This window comes from Lepidochelys olivacea (genome assembly GCF_965140295.1).
Source record: "Lepidochelys olivacea isolate rLepOli2 genome assembly, chromosome: 11".
Classification (NCBI taxonomy): Eukaryota; Metazoa; Chordata; order Testudines; family Cheloniidae; genus Lepidochelys; species Lepidochelys olivacea.
The window spans coordinates 22922675-22945779 of record NC_140421.1 but is presented as its reverse complement, the minus strand read 5'-3'; the positions used below and the strand labels follow the sequence as shown (position 1 = coordinate 22945779).

Here is a 23105-nt window from a genome sequence, read left to right as displayed (position 1 = left end):
AAACACAGTATTAGATGATCCTTGCCCTGAAGAGTTTATAATATAAATAGGTCTTCATTGCTCCTTCTGTGTGTCATTCAACCTGCCACTGTATGAGAGGGAGGGAACTGTGGCAAGATTCTAAAGAGTCAGGAGATCTCCTGAAGAATTTCTCACATGGACTTTCCAGACTCAGTGGGCAGAGGTTTGAAGCACCGTGAAGTTTGTTGGGGGCAAGCACATCAAGCCTGGTCATCTATAGGTATGAAACTACTTCACCCTCAGCCAACCTACACTTCTCTACTACCCTTTCTTTCTCTTGGCAGCATGCTCCTGCAGATGCCATGCTGTTACATGGCTGCTCAATAGCAGCTGCAGGAGGGAGCCAGAGGGAGTTAGTGCAGCTCAGAGCTATATAAACTGCATCCTTTGTTTCCATATAGAAACATGGGTCTGAAAAAGTGGTGGCACCATGAAGTGATGGGTCCCCTGCCCCTGTCTCCCCATCTCCATAAGCACACAGAGCCCCTTCTAACTAGGGCCACAGTGGAGCTAAAACTACCTTTTCTCTGCCTGTGTCTTGTTGAACTGTTCAACACATGAATAAAAATGGTTGACTGCATGCCAATATCCCAAATTAAATATGGCACTGTATTTATCACATAAGTCTTGCTGTCTTGTAATTTATATATTTAAAATTTAAAGCTTTCTTGTATTGAATTTCATGGCCACAAAAACCAAGCCTCATCCAAGCCATTGTGTCCAGTTTTGGGCCCTACAAGAAGGATGTGGAAAAACTGGACAGAGTCCAGTGAAGGGCAACAAAAATTATTAGGGGGCTGGAGCACATGATTTATGAGGAGAGGCTGAGGGAACTGGGATTATTTAATCTGCAGAAGAGAAGAATGAGGGGATTTGGTAGCTGCTTTAACTACCTGAAAGGGGGTTGCAAAGAGGATGGATCTAGATTGTTTTCAGTGGGAGCTGATGACAGAACAAGGAGTAATGGTCTCAAGTTGCAGTGGGGGAGGTTTAGGTTGGATGTTAAGAAAAAAAAATTCACTAGGAGGATGGTGAAGCACTGGAATGGGTTACCTAGGGAGGTGGTGGAATCTTCTTCCTTGGAAGTTTTCAAGGTCAGGCTTGACAAAGCCCTGGCTAGGCTGATTTAGATGGGGATTGGTTCTGCTTTGAGCAGGGGGTTGGACTAGATGACCTCCTGAGGTCCCTTCCAACCCTGATATTCTATGATTCATTGGAATCCTTTATAATCTGCATTGTATTTAAGAAAACAACCCTGGTATGATCCAATTAACCTATTACTATACTCAAAGACCATTCAAGAGACAAAACTATATTTGCCATCACTATCTCCTATCTTTATACTATATCACCGAGACAGAATAACCCTCTATATATTCTGCTTGATAAATCCTCTCTCTAATGAAAGGTAGCAGTGTTTGTAAAACACCATCCTTGCTACAACATCGGAAATAATTCTGATTGTGCTAGGCAACCACTGCCAGCTTTTTCCCACCCCTGCAGTCTTGTGACTGCAACAGGCATAGGTGATGGAACCAAGGGTGTGGGGGGTGCTGCTGCACCCCCTGGCTTGAAGTGGTTTCCATTATATACAGTGTTTACAGTTTGGTTCAATGGCTTTCAGCACCCCAACTATAAAAATCATTCCAGCACCCCTGGCAACAGGAGTCTGGGTCTCACCAGAATAAGTAAAATGCATTTTGTGCAATGACTGGAAAAGGCTAAAAGCCCCAATCCTGAAACCAGGTTATTGCTCAAAGTCACTACCAATCTGCTCAGTACTCAGTCTTTTCTCAACAGAGACCTGCCTGAGCACATTGTACAACAGCAGCAATGCAGTTAGTCTGATTTCATTAGAAGGTGATCCTGCCAAGGTTGTAATGTTTTAATAAAGTATAGTAGGAAAAGCCAAAATTACATTTTCCCTGTTACGCTATTTGGCTTAAGAAAAGAAAAGAGCTTTGGCATCTAGTGACCTTGACTCTGCATTTCACAATATATTCACCATTGTAACTTTCATTTTAAAAGGAAGTGTGAACATTTAATAAGCAAGGTGTTATAGAGCTATAAACCTTTAAATGGACAAAAGAAAATCTTTATAGCCTTTAGTCCATTCCTGAATAAATCCCACTAGACAACATATACTTACTGCTTCTCAGAATAAGCTATGACAATTCTTCCTCCTCTATAATATGGTAAATATTCACTACCAAACAGTGTTAAAATTCTGTTTATGTCTTCACATTAAACCTACTAAAGGAAAAATTCAGAATTCAGCCTTCCTCTCTCCTTGACACACACTGATATACTTAGCATTGCATGTTGCTGGGGAGAACGCTTAATTGTAAATACCACACTGGAGGAGACAGTTTAACAGTGTTGTTGTTCATATTTATTCACTTCACTTTTTCACTGTTACATAAAAGAAAAAAAAAGAGCCTGAAATAATCAGTTCATATTATGGAGACATTACCAGTCTAGATAGCTGACAATTCATCCATTATTTGGGGGAGATCTTATTACCTTAATTTGCTCCTTTTCAAAGAAATAATCATTTAGATTCTGCAAACTAGTTCTAAGGAAATTTCCCACAAATAAAATCCTGCTGGGCTGATTATTTTAATGCCAAATTCCAACTCAGACCACATTTTACAGCTCTGTACATAATGAACCTTAACTGCTGTAGAGTGCAACAGGGCTACAGAATCCTGCCCACTGAAGAACTGAAAACAAAACAAATGCAGGTTAATAGTGTGTTGACCTTTATTCATTGTTCATGCTGCTTAAAATGGATAAAGGTGTAACAACTTAAAAACATTTTGACTCTGGTGAAAGACTGGAAGAAATATTTGTAAGATACACTATAACAGTTTTATGAGTGCTCTAAAAGAGAAGGGGTGAGCAAGGAGATTGGCAACAGTAGAAATGAGATGGCTGCTACACAAAGATTTAAATTTCTACGTAACACTTCTCTCCGAGCTGTGCATATTTTCTTTAGTTAAAGTAGTACTTTAAAATACACTGTTTTGATGGTGAAATACAGAATGCAGAAGTCTGACAGATCTGCAACACAGAACACATCACTCCAATTCCCTACTTTCTGTCAGGCAATTAACAGTTGCAGCTAGATTCATCCCTGCATCAGGGCTAGCACACAGTCTGAGCAGAGGCTGCATGTACCTCTCCTTTTGTCTGCTGTTGTGGTTCAAGGTACAGGCTGGTGGGCCGAGACCGCAACCCAACATGCTGGCTAATACTGGCTCGTTGTTTCTTTATACTACTGTTGGACCGTCACAATCCACTTGTTGTCTCTTGTCTTATACTTAGATTGTAAGCTCCTTGGGGCAGGGACTTTTGTTCTGTGTTTGTACAGTATCTAATATAGTGGGGAACTATGACTGGGGCTCTTAGATGCTACTGTAAAACAAACAGCAAACAATAAAGGCTAGGGCAGCACCAGAGCTACTGTAACTTGCACCTCCTGTAGCCATAACTCATACAGGGCTTGTGGCAGTGGAAAAATCAGGGTGCAGGTCTGCCTTGATTATGTCTGCTCCCACTTCAGTCTACCTCCTGGAGTGCCTCCTATGCCAGGGCCTATGCGGAGGCAGTGCAGAAATTGCAAAGCATCTCTGCACTGGGTAGCTGAGGGTTGTTCTATGCAGGGGGATGTATTGTCCCCTTGTAGGTGGCACAAAGTGGCCACAGCACCCAGATGTGCAGTTCAAGGTCTCTGTCCTGACTTTCAAAGCCCTGAATGGAATTGGTGCTAGCTACCTGAAAGATTAAATGTCTCTCCTTGAGCACAACCTCCCATAACAGCTACCCAGCACCAGAACAGTAAATGTTGACCAGTGGAAAGAAACTTGTGACTGTGGGAGACAGATCGTTCATAGGACCTAGATCAGAACTATGGAACTCACTGCCAGATGAAATAAGAATGACCACTAACTTCTCTGTATTCAGTGCTAATTTCAAAACCCACCTCCACAAACAGAAATATTGTTGTTTCTCTTAGCCAGTACTATGTGGCATTCTTGATGGGTGCCAATGTTAGATCCTAGACAGAAAAACAATTAAAGCTGTTTGCACTATTCATGCTGAACAACTGATCAGACTTGGTTTTTATTTATATTTTTGTGACTTTCCCATGAATATATTATGATTTTTATAAATGTAATCTTTTTTGTAATCTTTTGCTGGGAAAGTGAATATATTTGTTTGTAAAGAAACAGATACCTGTAGTCTCACAAATAAAAACTCTTCTCCAAACATTCACATGAATGAAAGCCAGTTGCACAAGTGTGTGAGGGAAATTAAACAAAAAACCCAAACAAATATGGCAGCCTGTGATTTTCCTTTTAAGACTGAGCCCATGATTAAATTTCCTCCCATTATCTCAAGTCTAGTAACCATTGCCAGAACCCTAGCTGGCTGGGAGCTTTGTTTAACAACCTGATATTTACAAATATTTTTTCCCTCATTATGGCTAGAAGTAAATATGTTCATAAAATAAAATAATGAAAACTTTCTTTCACAAGGTTTAAATATCGTAAAATGAACTGATATGAGGAATAGTCAAATAGGATGGTCAGCATTCTCTAATGCTTTCCAGGCATTCTCTCCAGTCACCCCAGAGTCCTACTATTCTTCCCTTGGCCACAGGTATGGATCCCGGATTTCCCACACCATGTGATTCTCTACAGTAAGAAAAGGTCTTGGCTACCCTGGGTTTAGCTAACTTGCATTAATCTGATCTAACCTTGACTTTTCCCTAGCGTAGACACAGGTTTACACCTTTCACCCCAATTTAGTGGGTTTAGCAAATTGAGGCCAATCCTTAACCTCAGTTTGCTAAACTGAGGTAAAAGGTACTAGCTAACTCCAGCCTAATCTCAATTTATTTTCTTACTCTATGCAAACTCTGTGATCTTTGTAGAGAGAAAGGGACAAGAGGAGACACTGCCTACACCATTTCTTTTCCCCTCAGAGCAGTTTGGAAGGCAGCCAGGGTGGAAAATCTATGTCAGCATTTATTTGTGGCTCTGGAGAGGAGCTACTAAGGAAAATTCGTACTCAAACCCAATCCATTGCATGTAGGCCTGCTGAGCTTCCAGGAGCACTCTCTATGGCTGCCTTTTATACCTCTAGGATATTAGAGACACAAGGTAGGTGATGTAATATCTTTTATTGAACCAACTTCTGTTGGAGAAAGAGATAAGCTTTTGATCTACACAGCTTCTTCAGGTCTGGGAAAGTTACTCAGTGTCAGATAAATACAAGGCGAAACAGATTGTTTACCATAAGTAACCATTCTAAGAGAATTCAAGGTGAAGTGGCCTCTTAACACCTTTGCAGTCCTAGGACAAAAAAGGGAGGGTTAGTGGGTTACAGAGTGTTGTAATAAGCCATAAATCCAGTGTCTTTATTAAGACCATTATTTTTAGTGTCTAGCAAAATTTAAAAAATAAGCTCTAAGGCTAATCTTTTGAAGGTGTTACATAGGTTTCCTTTGAGAATGAAGACCAAAAGGGCAGATATTGAGTGATCATTTTGTGAAAGGTTTCAGAGTAACAGCCGTGTTAGTCTGTATTCGCAAAAAGAAAAGGTGCCACAAGTACTCCTTTTCATTTTGTGAAAAGTATTCATCCATGTTTGATATGGTGTTTTTGTCTTATTTTTCTGAGCCAGTTCTTTCCAGAGCCTAGTGCTTGATTGACACTAAACGATGCCCCATATAATCAATTTATCAAGACTACCCTTAACTGTAGTTGAATTATCTTTGATCTCCAAGGGACTGAACTTCTGCTCTGGAACCTGATACCAAACTAACATGGAGAATTAGAATTCTTTTGCTGACTCCACCTCAAAGAATTCTTTCACAACAATGACCACATTACCACAACTACTGTGTCCCCACTGACAGTCATCAGAAAAAAGAATCATCTAATTGGACACCCCACAGTGGATAAAACCACACACTTGATTATATTGATTGCTTCAGGGGAAAAAATTGACTATGAAATTCTTAACAAATATCACATCCACCACAATCTCTCCACTGCCAAGAGGGCGGTTGTGCAGTCCTTGAAATCCAACCATTATATCAGCAAACAAAGGGGGTGCCATCATAGTTCTCAACTGTGATGAGTACACTGAGGACTCCAACCAAAAACTCTCTGACACCATCCACTATAGAGAACTCAAAGAAGACCCCCCCCCCACATCAGAATTTACCCAGGAATTTTCACAATATCACCAAATCCTTCCCCAAACAACTCCAAGAGAAACTTTACAACCTTATCCCCGACAAACCCACCCCAGGGACCTTCAACATGTTTCCCAAGATATACAGACAAGGGAACCCAGGCAGAGCCATCATATCTGGCCAGGTCACTCTCACTTAAGAAATATCAGGACTCATAGAAACCATCCTCAACACACTCACCACACAGAGGGCCAGCCTCTTCCAGGACTCAACTGACATTCTCCAGAAACTCTACGATATTAACAACCTCCCTCAGAACACAATCCTTGACATCATGGATGGCACCTCCCTATACACCAACATTCCTCACAATGATAGCATTTCTGCCTGCTTCAAATATCTACAAGACAACACTCAGATATTCACCCCAAACACTTTTCATCATCACCCATAATAATTTTACACTCAAAAACACACACTTTGTCCAAACCATGGGAACAGCCGGGGTGCTAGGATGGTTCCCCAATATGCCAACCTCTTCATGGGACACATTGAGGAAGAGTTTCTGGACAAATGGATCATGAAACCAGTCATATACCTGAGATACATTGATGGTATTTTCATCCTCTGGACAGATGACCTAAATTCCCACATGAATTTATGGTGGAAATCTAACTACCATCAACCATCCATCAAATTCTCTCCAGAACATTCCCTCACTGTCACCTTCCTGAACACTACAATCAGCTACGACAATGGAACCCCACAGACAAGTATATACAAGAAACCCATGGATTACCACATTTACTTTCAAAGATCCATTAACCATCCCAAACACACCTAGAAACCAGTTATCTAAAGCCAGGCACACAGATTCACAGAATGTGTTCTGAGGAGAAAGTCCAACAAACCTTAAACACACTTAACTTCACCAAACAAGGTCATTTCACCAGAGAAGCAGATCACTCTACGGAAAGTGCCTCCCAAATACCCTGAGAAAACTTGCTTCATACAGAAGCAAAAAACAAACAAACAAACCACCCCTCCAAACATACACACACCCCTTGTCATCTATCACCCCACACTGGAACCCATACAAAGTACAATTAAACAGTTACAACCCATACTCGATGGGGACCACATGCTGAAATAAATCTTTCCTAAAGCCCCTCGACTGGCCTTCAAACAATGCTCCAACCTCTTCAAGCTCATCAGCAGAAGTAAGCTCCTCACAAACCACACCGACCAACTCATGACAGATGCAAAACCTGCCGCTATGATGATGATCAATATGATGATGATCAATATCCCTCACAACGCACCTTTCAAGATCCATGAGCCCTACATATGCCTATCACAACATGTGGTGTACCTCATCAGGTGAAATAAATGCCTCCAAACAACAACTATCACTACACTCTTGAATGAATTCACATACAAAAATTATAAGGCAAAAACACCATATCAGCCGTGGCTGAATACTTTTCACAAAATGATCCATCCATATCTGACTTCTCAGTCCTTGATCTCAAAAAAAAAACAAACAAAAAAAAAAACCCTGCACAACACCTTCAAAAAATAAGCCTGGGAGCTTAGATTCCTAACTTTGTTAGACATGAAAAATCATGGGGTTAACACAGGCACCGGATTTATGGTTTATTGCAACAACCGGTAACTCGCTAACCCCATTTTTTTTGGTCCTATGACTGCAAAGGTGTTAACAGGGCAACTCACCATGAGTGGTCTCTTAGAATGTCTGTTAAGTACTAATGCTAAAAAAATCTGTTCCACTTCATATTTAGCTCTGACACTGAGTAACTTCACCAGATCTGAAGAAGAGCTCTGTGTAGCTTGAAAGCTTGTCTTTCACCAGCAGCAAGTTGGTACAATAAAATATATTACCTCACCCATCTTGTATTTTTAGTATCCAGGCACCAACATGGCTACCACCACTCTAACTCTAGAATAATCAGGTGTATTCATTGTTCAGCCTGGCAGATTCTTTAGAGGGGTGCAATGAGGGGATTGGTGCTCACAAGAGGTGCAAGTCAAATATTCTTTTTTGGCAGCTGGTTCTGCCCCCATGCTGATGAGGTAAACAACTCTTAACATGGGGCAGGGTTTCATGCTAGATCACAGAGTCATAGACTGTAAGGCCAGAAGGGACCATCATGATCATCTAGTCTGAACTCCTACACATCGCTGCCAACTGAACCTCACCCACCCACTCCTGAAATAGACCCATAAGATGAGTACTGAAGTCTTCAAACCATGATTTAAAGAATTAAAGTTACAGAGAATCCACCATTTACTCTAATTTAAACCAACATGTGACCCATGACCCATGCTGCAGAAGAAGGTGAAAAAAATCACCATAGTCTCTGCCAATCTACCCTGGGGGTGGAAATTCCTCACCAACCTCAAATATGGCAATCAGTCAGACCCTGAGCATGTAGGCAAGACAAGGAGGAAAAGCAGGAAACATCTAGACAATCATTTGCTTTGGAACCAAAGGAATTATCATTGTTTCACTCCAACTCTCCCTTTAAAAGAGAAATGAAATGATGTTCACTGCCCTTTAAGAAGGGCTTTGGCTTCATATATAATAGCAAGTGGTTTATGATGATCCCAGAAGCCCTCACTGCAATTACTTTCAGGATATACTCATGGTCATATATTATCGTCCACATTCATCTCCTCAATCACATATAGATCTTAAAATAAGTTGTACTCTGTATTGAGCAGTCAGAAAGACTACTGTGAAACAAAGTGCTGAGAATTAAGTTTTGGATGTAAAGTTTCTGGGTTCTCCACCACCGGACAAAAAATTACACTTTTTCAAAAACAGTTTTCTCTCTGGCTCACACATACCCACAATATCAGCCATAAGCTCCACGATGCACTCATCTCCTAAAGCCCATGGGCGCTTACCACTGAAATGACCATGAACACCTCTGAAAAGAAAGAGAAACAAATGATGAAAATGTATTCTGTTCTCTTTGGTACATTGCTAACAACACTAACTCAATATGGGGCTTGTTTCATCTGAACACAGTACATTTATTATACCACATGAGCTCATAACAAATAGAGTCACCAACAAACAATGAATTTATTGGCATCTAAGAGGGATTTTAAAGACTGGAAAACATCTAATTCAAAATTTTGACCAACAAAACAAGCAAACAAATAAACCCCAAAATGGATGTTTTGTTTAGAAAACCACAAAGGGCTAGATAACACCTTTATCACAAGTCCTGTATAAAGGGGCAGTACATAGCTGCACTGTCTCTGGAGCAGACTGGGTACAAGATTGGAACTTGGTGGTGCTTGCTGTGTGTGTGGAGAAGGGAAGTAATCTGTACCAGCCATATACCTGGCATAGCTGTGCTGGCTGGTGCATTAGAGTAGGCACTTCCTAACCCTGCCCACCGACTCCACACACACGTGCAGGAGGGAGACTAGTGACCCTGCAACGCTGCTTTCCCACCTGCATTGCTAACAACAATTCTGGTAGCCAGCACAGGGGAGTAAGGGATGCTTTTTACACCCCCTTACTCTTGTGCATGACTGCATAGCATAAGCCACAATCTAGTCCAAAAGCAGCATTGACACTGAAGGGGGGCTACGTAGGGTGGAGGGGGAAGGACAGGAGGATTTCCTTGCTGTTAGGTAACAGCAATCCTTGCCTAAGATCATTTAGAGCCTCTTTGAATAGAAAAAGCTTTGCCCACTTGAATTCACCATATTGTACAAAATTACATGTATGTGTATGCTGTATATTCAGGGGTGAACCTGCTCCACCAGACATTTCCTTTCTTTCCCCTAAAAAATTATTCAGAGCCATAGAACCCCAGATGCAAATGTCCTTTGAATTTGAGGGTGTGTGTGTATGAAACCCTAGCTGGTATTTCTAAATCGTATTTTGAAAATTATTCCTCTCTTTATAGGGACCAAACCAAACCCCTGGAGCATTTGGAATCTACACCTGAATCTGAACTACATGGCTGGAAGTCATCTCTGCTACAAACTCTTCAAAAAGATAAGTTTGTGAGGTAACCAATGTACTTATAAATCTACACATGCAAAATTGCAAATGTTTAATCACAAAATAAATCAGTATATGAAAAAATAACATTGGTGTTCATTTAAGGGTATTTTATTCCTGGACTCATCTCTCATACACTGTATAATTTTCCTGCTTGCTGAACACCAAAAGGCACGTGTGGAATCTGAAATACCAGACTGCAGGTGTCTGAACTGAAAAAGATTAAAGCTGCTTCAGAAGAGGAACTGGGCCAGTGGAGAAATGGGTAGAGAACAAAAAGAACCAGAAGCTGTAACAAAAGTAAAAAAGAACCGTGGTCTAAATAAACTTTCAGAATTACAGCAGGCTTATGATGTTTCCCCCAAACTCAGCGGGAGCCTTCTGGCATATTAATGCATCAGCAAACACGTTGTATGAACTAGCCACCAACATCAGAAGGGCTCATACCCTTTCCCACCTTCTTTAAAATGTTTTCCCCAAGCAGCTCCAAACCTTCCCTTGATCAATTTTTGTCCTGCAGCACCCCTCTTCCACACATATATGGATTTTTTATAATCCTATGGTTTCTGACTGACATGAGCCACTTTTACACTTCAGCAATTCACTGGTTCAGAGTAAAGAACAATTTCTGAACAAAGCAAAGACTTGTGTTACCCATCTCATCCTCACTTTGCTTAGGAAGAGCAAACCCCTGCACTGGCCCCTATGTAGATGCACAATGGAGCAAAGATGAGCAAAGACACTGCCATCTCCCTCATCTTGTTTACAAGAAGCACAATCTGGCCTTAAGATATTAAATGAGAAGAAATCTAACACTGAGACCAGAGGATATCACTACCCACAGTGCAGATACAATCATTATGGGCTGGGCTAAAACATCTTTTCCCAGCCTTAAAATTAATCCCTAAAGAAATAATTGTAATAGGCACAGTTCTTGTAGGTAAGTAATATTTCCAATTTGATAGATGAGGAAACTGAGGCAGAGATGCTAAGTGACCAGTGGTTTTGGGGCAGAAGAAGTCAGTCTCAGAGCCAGGAGGATTAATCTGAAGGAGTTCCTAGGCTGGGCTCAGTCCATTAAACAATTTCTCTCTGTCTCTGTGCAGAGGATAACAGGTAGACAGCCATCACTAACTTCCCTTCAAAACTCATCTTTATGGTAGGATAGCAACCAAGCAAGCTTTAACAATACAGATTGTTGATGGGAAAACAGAAGGATTTTCCATGGGCTGAATAACCTCCCTGTCCTCACTGGATTTGCAGTTCTGAAAAGGGCACACTTTACATGGTTGAGTGGAAAGTGACAACAACCTATGGGATGTTCTTCTTTCTTTAGCTTTCTCCCTTCGATAGACATTAATGTCCTCCTAAGGTGAATTTACTGGTGAAAGATCTCTTCCCCAACATTCAACTCTGTATCAGAATTCCAGAACTAACTTCCAGTTTACCCAGAAAACTGATATGAACCTTGAACACTTTTTTATTTTATTTTGGGAGAAAAAAAAAACCCTGGAAATAAAAGCATAATGGAGAATGGGAGAAGCAGTATTCATTATTATTATTCATATTATTATGGAACAGCTTTCAGCCTGTCTCTTTCCTGATGGCCAACATAAATGCTAAGAGACAAAAATTATTACAGCTAAAATGGTACTTAAAGGCATATTCTTGGCTCCTTTTTTATTTTAATCACATGGAACTCCGTAGCCTTTGCTGATGGCACAATACGTTCTATTACACTTAGGTTGTAAAATTCTATGCTTTGCCTCAGAGAATTTATCTTTCTGCATATTATGCCACCCCATTCCCAAGTCTGGTAGACACTGGGGATAATAATCTTTAAGGATATAGTAACAACTGAAGTTCTCATGGCATTCCGCTCATTGGACATAGATAGCCTACTGTCTCAATTTGTTTCTACTCTACCCTTAGGTAGTGACAGAGGTTTAAGTGGAGGTACCCGAATAAATGAATGCATGCCTGGTTTATCAAAGCTCAGGAGAAAAGCTGATAGAGAACCATTGTGTAGACTACAGTGAGTTTCTCACTGAGCAAATTAGTATTTATGCAGTTGCTTGTCTGTTTGCAATTTGGCATGACATCTTAATGCCATTTTCCCTTTAAGACTTTTGGGGGGCTGTCCCCCAGCTGATTGATTATTTCCCTATGGAACTTTAAACTTCCAACTTCAAGGGTCTTCTGGTCTCATCCAACCTTTTACAAGAGGGAGAGAGAGAGAGAGAGAGAGAGAGAATCTTGTCCTGTCCCAATCATCTACAAACAAAAGGAAGGATCTTCCTTTGCCAGTGTTTTATGCCAGTTATTTTATGAGCCAACACATATATTTAAATTTTGATTATAGTTTCAGCCCCAGGTGTGTGTGTGTGGGGGGGGGGGGGGGGCTGTAACCTGAGGCTGAAACCCTCAGGCTTCAGCTTTGTCCCTGGGGGTATGGGGCTTAGGCTTCAACCCAGGGCCCCAGCAAGTCTAATGCCGGCCCTGGTGACCCCATTAAACTGGGATTGTGACCAGTGTTACCTCTAATTTTTCCCACCCATCTGCAGAATAAATTTTGTTATGTGCCCCAATATGGAGGTGGTGTGTGACACATGGTTGGTTCAGAATCTCCTCCTAGCAATGGATAAACATCAATGGCCAGACCTCCTCAGTAAGTGTAAATCTTCATCATTTTGTTGAGTTCAGTTCTTGCCACCAAGTGTCTATGCTGATGGGCAGCAGATCTTTAAGTTGCTACTGATAATTGCTGGTGGCAGGGTGTTCTCCAACAATGATCAAGAGTTTAGAAACTTGCTTCCACTCACTTCATCAGAAATAGTCTGAATTTGTTGATCTTCAGAGAGCACTACAAGGTTCATTTTCCCATTTTTAGAAAGTGGATGCTGCAAGAAGAGTAATATTTAGGGAGGATGGAGTATTTTTCATCACTGTGCTGTGCTGTGTGGTGTAATTAAGTTACCACGATATTTGGGAGGATTGCTGTTAGTTCCCTGTTTTCATATTTGCTTAATTATTTTTCAGTGTCCGATTAGGATGCCTAGAGGGTGAGATGGGCACCTTTTAGTTGTTTGTATAAATGAAAATAAATAATAAGGGATTCAGGAAAGGGACAGTAAAGTTAAGGGGGTGCAAGTGAATGGGGGCAAAGGACCTAGGAGAAGAAAAGGAGACGGGGCCAGTGAAAAGGAGAAAGAAACAGAAGAAGACATGGAGCAAGTTGGAAAGGGCCAACATAAAAGGGTAAAGAGAACCAAGGCAAGAGAGGAGAAGTTTCTAGTCTCTCCCCAGACCCTAATCTGTTTAGATGCTTTAATCACGTACAGCTTAAGATATTTGCTATTCTGCCGCTATTCTTGCTGCTACTGGGCAGTGTTCCTTTGCCGCTCTTGCTTACCTGAGAAACAACCAAGGCACTACAATGAGTGAGCACAGTTTGAATGGACTAGCTTTGAAGTTTATTGAAAGAAGACCAAAGACACTAACAACCTGATAGAAAAGGTGAAGTACTGCTTTACAAGACAGCCAGGATCCCTGAGAGTACTGCTTGTGTAAAATATAGATTTACTTGCTTTCATAAGGATACATCTAATTTGCATGATGCTACTTATTTGATTCCTTTTATTTAGTTGTATTACCACACTCATCCCCCACTGCAAAATCTTACATTGCCAACATATAGGCCATTAAACAGCCAACAGTTGTAACAACCCTCTGACACTACTTACTTGGCCTGGAGTTTACCTAGTTGTGCTTGGTAACCTAAAGGTAAAAGGTACCATAAACCATTTTGAATGGCTTCAACTATCTACGCTCTATTTTTATTGCTTTTTTTTTCTTTTGCATGCTGGCTTCTCCAAGTATAAGCTTCTCTACTCTGTTCTATTTTGTATTGACCTTATTTTGACATTCTCAGTTGCCTTAGGTGTCTCTATAGCTAACACGGTGATATAGTTTTTTTAACTTTCTGCTATTTACTGAGTAAGGTGTTTTGGGCCAAATTGTATTTTTTCACAAGAAGCCTGTAGATTTGTTCCCTCTATTCAGAGGTTTGAAATCATATTTACCCAGATTTTTTTTCTAAGATTCTAGGTTTTGTTGTGAAGGCATTTTTGATATTATGGAACCTCATACTGCATCACCTTTCCTTTTGGATTTTTCTATTCATTAGGCGGGGAAAAATCCTTCATTGTCACAAAGACAAACAGAACAATGGAAAGCAAACCAACAAAAAGGGACAGTGAGGGAGCTGAAATATGCTCTGTCTGCATCATTTTACAGAGAAGAGTGCTATCTGACTTTAACCTTTTGAAAGAAGTCAGCCGTTTCCGTGATAAAGTACAATAATCATACAGAAATGGACAGGGTTGCAATTTTTTTAAATGAATACAGAAACTGCAGAGCTGTGCTGAATGAATAGCCAAGAGGAAAGAGTGCTTCACAAAGTTCAAATTCATTCAGAACAACTCCCTCCTCCCCATAAGAATGCAACTAGCTATTATAAGTTCTAAGCCAGGTTTATTAACCTTCATCTTCTAAGGAGTAAAACAAGGAAGTGCAACGTTTCCACATTTACAGTGTAATATATATTATTATGCTTCTGTAGCAGCCAATTGCCTATTGTAGAAAATTTATCCAATTAGTAGAACCTACTTTCCCCAGTCAACCTCCCCACCTTTCCTATGACCACTCACCAGGAACTCATATCTGTTCCAGTCATATCCTTGTGAGGTGCCCCAGGGGTACCCAGAGTTCTGAGGCACCTTACCACTACCTGCCTTCAGTATGAAGCATTCTTTTCTATGCCTGCAGTAGCTCAGCTCCCTGAAATCAAAAGCCTCTGGTCACACGAGCACTGCCATCCAGGTCTCTGCAGACTTCACTTTTTCTGTGCAGGCTAGTGATAGGTACACACCAATCCCTGCGTGCTCGGAGTGCTCCTTGCAGTGTCCAGCCTTTAAGCACTGAACACTCACAGAAATTACCAGGTAAGAGGTCCCCGAAGAAACTAACACACCAGCTTGTTAGAGTCAATGGAAGTTCAGCTCCAATAGAACATTACTGCACTGATACATTTATAGTGAAAACACCCAGAAGTTAATTAGCACAGGATAAGATACAAGAGATAGCCAATGAGGACAATAGAAACAAAGGATTACGTAAAAAGGAACAACATAAAAAGCAAACTTGGGTCTACGCTTCTCTATGGTTACCTTTCCTATTTAATAAAGGAGATTTTCCCCTAGGATTCAGTCTTTTGCAGAGCTAGCTGGGTTTCAGTCAAACTAGGATCCAAGCATTCATGCCTCAGTGAATGGGAAAAAATGGTGTCTTTTTCCCTTTGTCTTATACCCCCAAAGTTTTTTATTTTGTCCCCAGAGTCAGGATGTGCCCCTCCTCCCCTGGGGTTTATTTTGTAGTATCTTGTAGTCTCCTGTTGGGGTGGCTGCAGAGAGAGATGCCTGTCTCTCCCAGCTCCGGGGTGGTTGCGGGGAGAGACACCTGTTTACGCCAGCCAGGGCTGCTGCTGGAGACAGGGCTGGGGGAGTCCTCTCTCCCTGCCACAGCCCCAGGGCTGAGCGTGCCTCTTCAAATCCCCAAACCTATCTCTCCCTAACTCCTTACTGCAGGGTTTGTGAGGTCCCCATAGAGATTGGTGCAGGTGACAGAATCATCCCTCTGTGTGACCACAGCTCCCACTAGTGTCATTATTCCACCACAGCGGTCTGTGGGCTGCCTCAGCTTTTCTCTCTTGGGCTGCCTCAGCTTTGTCATGGTTATATATATAGATTTTTTAAAGTTATATCATCTAGGGTTTTTTGTTTGTATATCATCTAGGGTTTTTTGTTTGCACATAACAAAATTCATTCTGCACATGGATGGAAAAAATAGAGAGAACTTTGCCTATAATGCTTAATCTACATGGCTGACAGAGAGACAGGTGAATCAAAGTCCTTTGTTTGCTCCAAAACATGTTTGTCATCTCTGCCTTGGATGCAGATTTTAAAACATAATTTCAGTACGTATACACAACTGCTTAAATATCATCTGTACATACACCTCACAATGGTTATGAGAATCAGTATGACAAATATGTATTAGATACCTCCCCCTTGACCCTCTTTGGATAAATATCATGAAAGCAATGTGTCCAGCATAGTGAGTCTGCCAGGCCTGTTAGGAGTTTCTGTTATGGAACAATGAACCTTTTAGCCATTGGCACTGAGGGGTTCTTAAGGTCAATATACTCTACCCAGTAAAACTGTCCTTTTTTCTTCTTTTCCCAAATAACTCAGTCATCTGATTATTCTCTTCCCTTCTAATCTCCACTCCCTCATTATTATGTATCCCTTCCCTCTCTCCCCTGTGGCAGTTGCCCAGGTATCTGTTGGACACTTCAGAAAGCAGGCTAAGATTCTATGCTCCATAGAGCATACTATCTAAATTTACCTGACAATCCCTTAGGGAAGAGGAGAGGGAGGAAAAGAGTGGCAATAAGGTAACATGAGAATTCAATAGTTCAATTCCTTCTCTCTCTCTCTAGTTTCATATATTTTCTCCCCACATGTCTCACAAGTAAGTTTTTAGGCAGGATTGAATGTGCCATAAAAGAAGATACAGAAATTAGAGCAGGTTGAAAAATAGGGCCCCCACTTCCCCATGGAAAATTTTGATTTTTCACAGGGAAAAAAATGCTGAATTTTCTAGTGGAAATAAAATTAAAATTTTCACAGAAATGATAGACTTTCCTTGAAAATACTTGTTTAGCTGCAAGTCCTGGTAAAAGAAAAAAGGATAGAAAAATTTTGACTAGCCTTAATACAAAAGTTTGTATGAAGAAACACTAGAAGATTGCAGTAGTTGAAGCAGCAGATAATAAAGGTGTGGAGAAGGGATTTGGCTGCTAAGACAGAAAGGAAGGGACAGACTTCAGCGATGTCTTTGGGAATCTTCTCCTCTGTCTTTTGTCTCTCTCCTATTCCCTCCCTCTAACTCCTCTAACTTCTTCCCCATTCTGTCTCTTCTCTTCCTCTTCAATTTTAAAGTGAACCTGGTCCCCTTAGTGAGGCCACTGATGGTGGGAACTCTCCAGGTGTTCCAACATCAAAAGCACATTGGAAGCACTTGCACTACTTTGTACGGCTCTTTACACTTTTACTGTAGCATATGCAGTGTGGTTAGCAGAGCTGTAATGTGCAGAGAGACTCTCTACTCATAGCAGTGGGACTACTAGCTGCATCAGAAGGAGGTCCCCTTTTAGTCACCTGATATAGCTGTTGTCTCTGAACATCATTGTTCTCAATACAGCTGCACAAATCATGAGCCCAGCTGCCGCTGCCTTACTATTATTTATTATTCAATTGCAAGTTTAATTAGTTTCTAATAAATTCCCCTTTTAAGCAGCACATGGAGATGTTTGTGAAGTCCCCAGTGCTGTAATTTATCCATCTTTTCTTATGCCAGGTCCACACTGTGGGGCTAGTTCTAATCCATGTTCGGCTGCTTGCTCAGACTCTGCCATGGACAGAAAGTTTGTTCTTCCCGTACAGAATGAATTTTCAGGCATGGTATAGGAACAGCTGGGGGAACAGCCAACACTGGCAGCCATACTACCTGCGTTGAGGGCCATCTCAATGGGAGTTTGCCTATTTTAAGGATTGTTGGGATGAATTATGAGCAATGAGGAACACTAATAAGAACATCATGGGAACTGACATTGTACCATGTATATTGGCAAGTACCCATAATTATATGAGCATGTGTGCTCTCTGTGTAAGCACAGCTAGAGCTTGAATGGAGCAAGTTGAAGTCTGTAATCTGAAGATCTTCCAGGTGAGCCAAATGGGAGCCTCCCTCTGGCTTAACCAATGAAAACCAGGCTAAAATGGTCTCCTGGAAGTTTCTCTTTGCCTATTTTCCAGCTCACACCTTCTAAAGAAGATTTAAATTTTGCTAGGAAGAGACTGAATGTGCTTTATCTTTGTCTTGGGAATGGTTTGAACATAATATTCTCCTGATAAAATGTTTTCAGGCTAGTTCTCCAGATAAGATAAAAGGTTGCCCCCTGAAGCAATGATGGTTAATGTTTTACATACCCTTTAATTACTTACCTTCTAGCCCACGTATCCAACTCTTCATCCAGGTAAGCTTTAACTTTTTTTGGCTGAAGTCCAAGAGAATTCCCAGCAAAGTATATGCAGCTTTCATTTTCATTCACTAAAGTTGAGTCGGCTGAGAGGGGAAAAAATAAAACAGCTCAATTATAACTGTACCATTATTCAGACAGTAGTATCATCCCCATCCACTCCAAAGAGAACCAATTTCCTAATCAATGAAAAGATCAAATAAATGTATTAAAATACATGCTAGAAACACACATTAAGGTTACATTCCTTTGTGCAGTGATTTGATTTTAGGGCTATAGAAAAATAGATTAAATGACTAGAAAATATCTCTTGCTTGGTTTTGCAATACTTCATTGAACTGAACCATTAGCACATTTGTCAGAGGTAAAGACAACTTGGGTAACTTCTTAATTAAACCTTAAAAGTCTTTTAAAAAGCATAAATCAGACAGCAATTTTAATCTAATCTGTTTTACAGATGCTCTGTGCCTGTTTTTCATGCACATTCTTTTTAACATGAACGATAGAGTGGTGTAAATATTATTCAGACTTCTAAATTGGTTCTATTAACTGTTCCTTTGTTATCCAGGAAGACAATAATAGTCTCACTGAGACTAGAGAAAAGAATCTTATTCAGAATTTAGAGCTGTAAATCTCACTAGTACGCCTTAAATTCCAATCAAACATTAAAGAAGGTAGTGAATTAAAAGCTAAACTGCTCCTCTGTACTACAGTCCTCTCTTCAGACAAATGCCCATTGGCTACTGATGCAGAAAGCTGGGCCTATTTCCTTCCCACATTGTTCTACCTTTACATCTGTTATCCTGTGGATTCTCTTTTTTTGGTTATCAACTGCATATAGGGCTTGGGCCTGGGCTTTTTTCCTCTCAAAAAATGCTGATAATTTCCCTTTTCCTGCCATCTTTAATGCCACATTGCACTGTAGGGGCTGTCCAACTATGCTTGCTTTTCAGCCCCATATTAATTATTCCACAACTTCTCTGACTAGCATATTGTAAAGCCATGACATTGCACCAGTCACTACTATTCCCCTTTCATTCACAGAGCTCTTCATTTGATTAGCTTACGCTACTACTTAGCTCTCTATGTAGCTGTTCTGCACCTCCTTTTCTTCACACCATTGGCCCTCAAATTATTTCTGGTGGGGCTCAGAGGGATAGGCGTGGGTCTGTAATGCAGTGTTCCAAAATACTGAAGGACTGTAGCTAAGCACTGGAGCATAGTAGTAACAAAGAGACAACTGCAATTAAAACATGTGCCCTTACATAAGGCTGAATATAAAACAATATATACAATATAAAAAAGAAATAGATAAAATTTATATTCAAATTCATTAGATAAGATATAGTAAGTGGTTTCCACATCTACTTGAATGATTCCAACAGGTCAGATTTAATAACATATATCCTTTTGCACACGGAAGTATAACATTGCTCTACATATAATTTAAAGATGTGTTTCTAATGATTTAAGGTCACCTTTAATCCAAGACCAAGAGCAAGTGGTCTTTCAGTGATGTTCAGTCTAAATGAAGGGGAAGTATATAATTTTTTCATTAGCCAAGGAGGAGCTACTGGCTATGCTGGTATATGATATAGTTATATGCCTTGTTGTAGAATGATGGGTAGATGGTCAAAGAAGAGATTAGGAGGTTTACTGTAACCTTTCGATATTTTCTTTAAGAAAGTATAGTCCAGCAGTTTCAAGCTGAGGGCATCCCAACAAAGCAAGTATAATGGAGACTATGGAAAGAAGTGCTTAGAAGTCTGAATATTTATCTAACTTTTCTGCTGTCATCTCACTCCACTTGTTCCACTCATCCATATGCTTGCCAGACTCCCAGAGCAACGTGCCAAGGAATTAGTCTGTTGGCAGGTTTTCACTTGATTTATATAGTGTAAACAGTTATTACAATTTACATTATGATAAAGTTAAACTATCATTATGATATTTGACACTTTTTAGAGTACATAATATTACACCTGTCTCCCATGGATGTTCTCATCTCCCTCTTTCAAGACTATGTTAAAGCCTCATTGTAATGTTTTATGTAAATATATAAAGAATACTTGATGGCTAATATCTGTAATGACATTTATCTTCAGGAGCGAGTTATCTAGGATCCGCTCATGCGTGAAGCTAAATGTCAAGAAAGATCAGTCATTATAGTATATCTATACAATGTAAATATTTTTTACCCTGCTGTTCTTCAGGACAGGAGCTGTATTTCATGACAGTTTAAAAAAAAAAAAAGATAGAGGACTCAGGATGTGTGAGAACAATGGGTTCTGAACACTGTTAAAACTTTTACTGCCTTGTATGTTGTTGTGCCATCAACGAAATATGTAACAGTGCAGTCTTGGGGCCTAGATACCATGGTGAATGGAGTTGGGGGTTGGGGTGGGGAGGGAGAAACAATTACATTACAAGTGTGTTAAAACAGAGAAAACAGAATATAGAAATCTCCTTATAGTTGTGTGTATAGAAAGAGATACTTTCTTGGACTCCAAGTTGCTGAGATATTAAGCTGATAGGTGCCCTAGAGATATTTGGGACAGAGACAAAGAGAGAGAGGGCTCCATAACCATTCGCCTGTCTGCTATGCATCGTGGGGGAAATAAAGAACAAAAGTAGGGTAATCAGCCCAAAATGGGAGCAGAGAAGAAAGCAGGTGTTCAGAAGTATCCCCCAAATGTGCATCTGCCAGAAATCCTCTGTGCAAACTCCATTTCAGAGCAGATGGACCACAAACAAATATGTAGCCTGCTGTTAGACTAAAATATCCATGATTTGGGCTCAATCCTACTTCCATTGAAGTCAGTGACAAAGCTCCTATTGACTTCAAAGAGAGGAAGGATCAGTCCCCACCTGCACATATAGAGAACTAGATTGGATATCCCTCCATGCTCTGTAACTCATCAGAGGGGTCACAGAGTGCAGCTTTGCTAGGGAATCTAATGACAGTATGGAAACAGAAGCAAATCATGTTGCCAGTATTTAGGATGAGCAGGAAGGAGTAGGAAAGCAGCAATACTTTCATAAATTTGTCCAGAGATTCATGGAATCCCCTCTGTCTTCTACCATGATCTCTACCTAACACACAGTTCAGGGACTCACCTTTACTCCATATTCCCCTGTGTTTTCTGATGTGCCGCCTCTACCCACACTTGCAGAGGAACATGCATGCAGTGGATTATTTGGTAGCAGTTTTGTGGGCAAATATTTATTTCTATGTGTTGTTACACTGAAGGTAAACAGAGTGCTTTATTTATTTCATAATGGACACATTTTGCAGAAAGAAGCTAGTTATAGATCTACTAGGTATCAGCTTTGAATTTTTCTTGAATTATTAAATGTCTCCTGGTAGCTTGCAACAGCAGGAAGGAACAAGTTTGCTACACAGATTTACCATGTAAGGAAACAGCATGATGTCCTTGAAGCTTCCAGAATTATATTGATTTGAACTGGTGTGCACTTTGTGCTTAGACTTGCTCTTGGGAGATCTGAAACAGATTTGGTTTTCTAAACCAAAACTTAGATGATAGTAGGTGTGCTGCAAAGGTGATTATTTTGATTTCTCTTTATAGAATTTCAGTACCAACATATCCTTTCAGACAGTACCCTGCTACCAAGCATGGCATTGGTATTGGCTGCATGAGGGTGAAGGGTCTGTGTGGACAGTCACTACTAACTGAAGGATCCTTTGTGGACAAGAGTGGTTGGAGTTGGGAAAAGAGGTAAATTAACTGAATTATTAATGAAGCTATTATCATCAGGCATCCTCAGCAAAACAAGAAACCTGTTCACCAGCCTTTGCAAATGATATTTTATACTAATCCTCTCATAAGAAACCATATTGTAAAATTTACCATTTAAAACATTCACAATTTAAATTAAAAAAAAATTCCAACATGTCCCCTATGGATAGCAGCATTTACAATATTCCTCATTTGAAAGGCTTTGTTACAAAACTACCATTACTGCATCCACAAATAATATTCACTTACTCTTGTGCCTGTATTCAGCTACCAGATCCATGGTGCACATATGAACAGAGTAAATAACAATAAATAATCACAAAACTCATATATCCTTCCCATGCCTTTCTCTGAGCTTCGCAGTACTTTCTGTCCACTCTTGTTTAGATTGCAAACTTTCAAGGCAGGCACTGTCTATGTTTTGTCTTGTGCACCACTCAGCCTATTACTGGCACTTAACAAAAAACAAGTACCGGTAATAGCCTCCAATTACTCACCTGTCAATATGAAGCAGTTGGATATGTCCAGATTATCATTCCTAACCTTTGTAATTTGAATAGGAAGTCTCCTGTAAGAGGGATTCATTTCTGTAACGATGGTTCTACTGTAACCACTTTGGGGAAGTTAGTTTGTTTTCCATGTTTTTGAACCATGTTTTAAAATAAGAGTCATATTTCAATAACATTATTCATCCTGAATAGTAATTTACTATTACAGCAGTTCAATGACTTACATGGGATTTTTTGTTGTTATTACTATCATGAGAAAAGGTATTAACATTGCCCTACATACATTGGTCAAGATGATGCATGCATTATTAAAATTGTACCAATTTTTTTGCTCGATCTTTAGCTATAAGTTTGTCACTCATTTCTGCTTTAGCTGGTCCCAAGCTTGACATTCAAATGC

The 23105-nt window shown here is 40.2% G+C and overlaps 1 protein-coding gene across 5 annotated transcripts in view; it reads right to left on the bottom strand.

Moving 5' to 3' along the window:
• The window catches only part of KYNU (kynureninase), an 89781-nt gene that overhangs the window by 57969 nt on the left and 8707 nt on the right, over positions 1-23105 (bottom strand). For all 5 annotated transcript variants that reach the window (XR_014713490.1, XM_084642554.1, XM_084642553.1 and 2 more), the window contains exons 3-4: positions 18404-18524; positions 9101-9183 (exon numbers count right to left, since the gene is read on the bottom strand). Coding sequence is in view for 4 of the 5 variants with exons in the window: in XM_084642554.1 (XP_084498680.1) it covers positions 9101-9183; positions 18404-18524 (204 nt within the window). In the remaining variant the exon portion in view is untranslated. The remainder of the gene's footprint in view (positions 1-9100; positions 9184-18403; positions 18525-23105) is intronic.